Source organism: Somniosus microcephalus, chromosome 11, assembly GCF_052327205.1.
Source record: "Somniosus microcephalus isolate GS21.2 chromosome 11, FLI_Smic_1.0, whole genome shotgun sequence".
Lineage (NCBI taxonomy): Eukaryota > Metazoa > Chordata > Chondrichthyes > Squaliformes > Somniosidae > Somniosus > Somniosus microcephalus.
Window position 1 is genome coordinate 224,015,762 of NC_140997.1, and position 6,000 is coordinate 224,021,761.

The 6,000-nt window shown below is 46.0% G+C and overlaps 1 protein-coding gene across 1 annotated transcript in view; it reads right to left on the bottom strand.

The window, feature by feature from the left end:
* The window catches only part of sema3g (semaphorin 3G), a 179,492-nt gene extending 177,608 nt beyond the window's left edge, over positions 1-1,884 (bottom strand). The window contains exon 1 of the mRNA XM_086002042.1: positions 1,468-1,884. Coding sequence (XP_085858168.1) covers positions 1,468-1,588 — 121 coding nt within the window. The 5' untranslated portion in view covers positions 1,589-1,884. The remainder of the gene's footprint in view (positions 1-1,467) is intronic.
* Positions 1,885-6,000: the final 4,116 nt, after the last annotated feature.

Below are 6,000 nucleotides of genomic sequence, written 5' to 3' on the forward strand. Positions count from 1 at the left end.
ATCTGCACAGTCCCTGGAATCTACAAGCCTGGAGTATCATAGAACCATAGAATAACGCAGCACAGAAGGAGGCCATTCGGCCCATCGTGTCTGTGCTGGTAGAGCTATCCAATTAATCCCACTCCCCCTGCTCTTTCCCCATAGCCTTGCAAAAAAAAGAGAAAATCCCTTCAAGCATTTATCCAATTCTCTTGAATGTTACCATTGAATCTGCTTCCACCACCCTGTCAGGCAGCACATTCCTGATCACAACAACTCACTGTGCAGGACGCTAACATACCATTAAACTATCTCTGTATAATAAACAGATGCAATTTAAAAAACAGAATTGCTGCAGCCCCCGATAATGCCGACCCACCATGGAAAAAAAAAGAGAAAAAAATGCTGGAAATACAGAGACCCGATAGAGGGCATTTAAAAAGAAAAAGAGAGGTTCATGTATGAGGTGGGATCCTTCATCAGAATTCAGGTGGGAAGCTCTTCCTAGACCTGCAGCTGGACTGATGGGAACCAGATGTTGCCAGCTGCAAGAGCGAGAGAGAGAGAGGGGATGGCCATACCTCCTCCCCTTCACTCTCCAGGAGGAAAAGTGTCACCGACAACTTCCCTCACCTGGAATGTTAATCTCCCTTTCAGACATTTCTGCCACTTGCTGTACTTGAGTTCAGGTTTTCCAGCATTTTGATATGGTTTTTTTTGTGGTTGTTTAATCTCCGCCGTGTTCCCAGCACCGTCCATCCCTGAGACACCCAGCCACACCTTCACAGGGAGAGGTTCGGCCTCATGGGGGGGGGGGGGGGGAGCGGTGGGCTTTGAATCAACAGTTGTACCAAAACCCAGGCGACCACCAACCAGCCAAAGAGACATTGTACAGGAGGGAATGGGAAGAATCAGCTCTGCCGGAGACCGCAGTTCTTTCACTTAACCTGTGTACATGTTTGCAAAGGGAGCCGTGCCCAGGGAAAAAAATAATAATTTATTTTATTTTATTAGGTAGACTAAATAACATTAAAAAAAAACTTAACAATTGTGGCCTCCCACCAATAAATAAAAGGTGCCAAACAGCCGACTGATCCAATATTCCTCCCAGCTAGTCAATTTCATGTCGATTTCATTCACCTAAAAATCGATTACTCGAGACACTTGAACGCGGCACGAAAAAAGTGCCACGATATTGATAATCCTGACTAATAAATCATTTCAGAACAATTCACAATTTTCTTTAAAATCGAGTCCAACTGTCCCAGGACAAAAAAAAAATCTCTGGTTTAAAATGAGTGAATTACTTTTGGGGTTTGTTTTAAGATAGGGTTAGAAACGATTTAAAAAAGTTACTGAGGGGAGGGGGTCAATTTCTTAAAGAATGTGTATTTAGACCCCCCCAAATAAGAGACCGAACACAAAACACAGGGTTTAAGAAAATATTATAGTTTATATATACACACAAATTTGAATAAAGTCACATACCTTTGTAGGATAACCGAAGTCTGGGAATATTCATTTTAGCTCCCACATCCTGCAGATCAATAATGTTCAAGAGAAGCGGCAGAGTGCCGAGAGTTTGTATCAGAGATATTAAACCCTTCATTTTAAAAAAAAATGTCAAATAGTAAAAATTTAAGAGGCTCGAAAATGACACCTTCCTGGAGCTGGTTATTTAACAAGCCCTTGTTTGTCTATTTGCTCATTCTTAAATCCGGTCTTGATCGCCCAGACTCCTGGCAGGTGGTGAATTTGGAGAGGGAGGTGAGTTGAGGTAAAAGCAGCGCCCGGAGTGGCCGCCTCTAATCCCAGGGAAAAGTTGCGCCTCAGCCGGGGTGGGAACCGCTGGCGATCACGGGGCTGAGTTTGCGCTGGCGAGGCGCCTCGGTAAAGCTGAGATGGGGGTTTTATAGAACACACAGCGGCGCCCCTCCCAGTCCCCACACCCCGGGCTACGCCTCCCCTCTCGCTCCAAACAGATGGACAGGAGCCAGCTCTTAGTGCACAAAGCAAAGCAGCGAGCAAGGAACATCCTCCCCAGTTCCTGTGTTTGTGTATTTTGTTTAACTTAACCCTCTACCCACTTAAGAAAACCTTGTTTAATCTGAAGAGCATTCAAATAGCAAACACTTACTGACTTGGAAGTATATCAGCCGATCCTTCATCGTCCTGGGTCAAAATCCTGGAACTCCCTCCCTAACAGCAACTGTGGGAGTACCTTCACCACACGGACTGCAGCGGTTCAAGAAGGCGGCTCACCACCACCTTCTCAAGGGGCAATTAGGGATGGGCAATAAATGCCGGCCTTGCCAGCGCCGCCCACGTCCCATAAAATGATTTTTTTTAAAGTCCTAATTCTGTATGAATTTCTAACCAACGATATCATGGGGAATACAGGTTGGAGTTTGGCTTGAAGGAAGGTTAAAAAACATAGAAGATAGGAGCAGGAGTAGGCCATTCCGCCCCTCGAGCCTGCTCCGCCGTTCAATGCAATCATGGCTGATCATCCAAATTCAGTACCCTGTCCCTGCTATAGAAACATAAGCTTGGACTAAGCAAGAGTGGGTTGGGATGTAGTTTGGAAGTCTCACAAGAGCATTCTGACATATTGCTGTGTGAGTGAATGCCCAGAACTGGATAAAGATGAGCCGGCAGCAATAACAAGATTGCACTTGCCAATATGTTCCCTTTGGGTAATAAGGTCTGTGCGTCATTACTGTGCTCTGCAGGCACAGGAGAAGCATTATTGAGAATTGGAGCTGTTAAGGGGCACACTCAACGTTTCTCCTGTACAAAAATGTTGGGTTGGAGAAGTTTATTTTTATTTATTTATGGGATGTGGCCGTCGCTGGCAAAGCCAGCATTTATTGCCCATCCCTAATTGCCCTTCAGAAGGTGGTGGTGAGCTGCCTCCTTGACAACTGAGGCCATTTCAGAGGGCAGTCAAGAGTCAACCATGTTGCTGTGGGCCTGGAGTCACATATCGGCCAGACCGGGTAAGGGCGGCAGATTTCCTTCCCTGAGGGACATTAGTGAACCAGATGGGTTATTATGACAAGCCGGTAGTTTCATGGTCACCATTACTGATTTTTATTCCAGATTTTATTTTAACTGAATTTAAATTCCCCAGCTGCCGTGGTGGGATTTGTCCAGGCCTCTGGATTACTAGTCCAGTAACGTTACCACTATGCTAACGTGGGGAAGTCATGGAGAAGGTCCATTTACACTGAAACCCCAGCGCCAGTGTGAAGTGCCTGTGACTTTGCATGGATGCTCAAGTTCTGTTGTAAATGCACCTATAAACCCTGAGGAAGTTCAGGAAATTTAGTTGACTTGGAGCCATGAAAGTCTTGTGTTCCAATCACAACAAGGCCCACCAGCTCCTGAAGTTCTGACGATGATGTATACTGTCTGAGGGCGGGAGGAGAAAGTAGGAGACTGCGCACAGTGTTTGCTGCATTGTTCCCCTGCCAAGGAGTCAGTCTTGGCTCAGCAGTAGCACTCTTGGCTCTCAGTCAGAAGTTTGTGGACTCAAATCCCACTCCAAGATTTGAGCACTTAATTTAGTTTGGTGCCTCAGAGAAAGTGTTGGATTGTTGGAGATGCTGTCTTTTGTGTGCGATTTTAAATTGAAGCCCTATCTGCCCTCTCAGGTGGCACTATTCGAAGAAGAGCAGGGGAGTACTCCCCGGTGTTCCGGACAATATTTATCCCTCAATCAAGATCACTAAAACAGATATAACAACAGAAAATGCTGGAAAAACTCAGCAGGTCAGGCAACATCCGTGGAGAGAAATTTGAGTTGACGTTTCGGGTCGAACCTTCCGGACTCAATATCGAGTTTAACAATTTCAGATCATAACCTCGGCCCCTATTACATTTTTACTTGTAATTTTTCCACTCCTTTTCCCCCCCCCCCTTTCCTTTTGTTTCTCTCTCACACCTGGCAGCTATCTCTTGCCCTGCCAGTACACTTCACACCTAATCTCAGCCTATTACCATCTCGTCTGGCTTCGAATACCTTTTATTGTCCCTTTTACTACTTTTGTTTCTTTTACTTCTTTTGTCCGATCGCAGCCCTGCCTTCCATCTATTTTATTTTCTTTCCAGTTTTGAAGAAGGGTTCGACCCGAAACATCAACTCAACTTTCTCTCCACGGATGTTGCCTGACCTGCTGAGTTTTTCCAGCATTTTCTGTTGTTATTTCGGATTTCCAACATCTGCAGTATTTTGCTATCTCACTAAAACAGATTATCTGGTCATTTACTCATGGCTGTTTGTAGGAGCTTGCTGTGCACAAATTGGTTGCCGCACTACCCTACATTACAACGGTGACTACATTTCAAAAAGTACATCATTGGTTGTAAAGTCCTTCGGGATGTCGTGAGGTTATGAAAGGTGCTATATAAATGCAAGTTCTTAGCTGTCTATCATCTCAGCCCCAGGACATCACTGCAGGTGTTCCTCAGGACAGTGTCCTAGGCCCAACCATCTTCAGCTGCTTCATCAATGACCTTCCCTCCAACATAAGGTCAGAAATGGGGATGTTCGCTGATGACTGCACAGTGTTCAGTGCCATTCACAACTCCTCAGATAATGAAGCAGTCCATGCCCGCATGCAACAAGACCTGGACGACGTTTAGGCTTGGGCTGATAAGTGGCAGGTAACATTCATGCCCAGAAGTGCCAGGCAATGGCTATTTCCAACAAGCGAGTGTCTAACCACCGCCCCTTGACATTCAATGGCATTACCATCGCTGAATCCCCCACCATCAACATCCTGGGAGTCACCATTGACCAGAAACCTAACTGGACCAGCCACATAAATACTGTGTCAGAGGCTAGGTATTCTGCGGTGAGTGTCTCACCTCCTGACTCCCCAAAGCCTTTCTATTATCTACAAGGCACAAGTCAGGAGTGTAATGGAATACTCTCCACTTGCCTGGATGAGTGCAGCTCCAGCAACACTCAAGAAGCTCAACATCATCCAGGACAAAGCAGTCCGCTTGATTGGCACCCCATCCACCATGTTAAACATTCACTCCCTCCACCACCGGCGTACCATGGCTGCAGTGTGTACCATCTACAAGATGCACTGCAGCAACTCACCAAGGTTTCTTTGACAGCACCTCCCAAACCCGCGACCTCTACCACCTAGAAGGACAAGGGCAGCAGGCGCATGGGAACACCACCACCTGCAAGTTCCCCTCCAAGTCACACATCATCCTGACTTAGAAGTATATTGCCAACCTTCATCGTCGCTGGGCCAAAATCCTGGAACTCCCTCCCTAACAGCACTGTGGGAGCACCTTCACCACACGGACTGCAGCGGTTCAAGAAGGCGGCTCACCACCACCTTCTCGAGGGCAATTAGGGATGGGCAATAAATACTGGCCTTGCCAGCGATGCCCACATCATATAAAAAACAAATGAAAAATTAAATAAAAATCTGTCCTCAAACTCTACAGGTATTGGATATGGAGCAGCCTGACACTCAATAGATGTTTGAGTCTATGTCCATGACTTCTCTGAGTGTTCATTCTCCGTACTCATTGACAGGATGTTCCTGGCAATTCAATATTTAAAGGAACATTACCATCTAATAGGAAATTTTCGAATTCATAGAATTGGAGGCAATTCTAACCCAACCCGCCCATCGGGAAACTAAACGGATCGGGTGCAACACCAGTTTTATTCCCACCCGATGTCTGGCGGGGTGTAAAGCCAAGTTTCCACTCAATCCCATCAGTTACACAATGGGCGGTTAGGTTAAAATTACCCCCTAAATAGAATCATATAGCACAGAGGGAGGTCATTCAGCCCATTGCGCCTGTGACAGCTCTTTGAAAGAGCTCTCCAATTAGTCCCACTCCCCCTGCCCTTTCACCAATAGCCCTGCAAATTTTCCCCCTTCAGTGATGTACCCAATTCCCTTTTGAAAGTTACTATTGAATCTGCTTCCAGCACCCTTTTAGGCAGTGCATTCCAGATCGTAACTCACTGAGTAAAAAAAAATG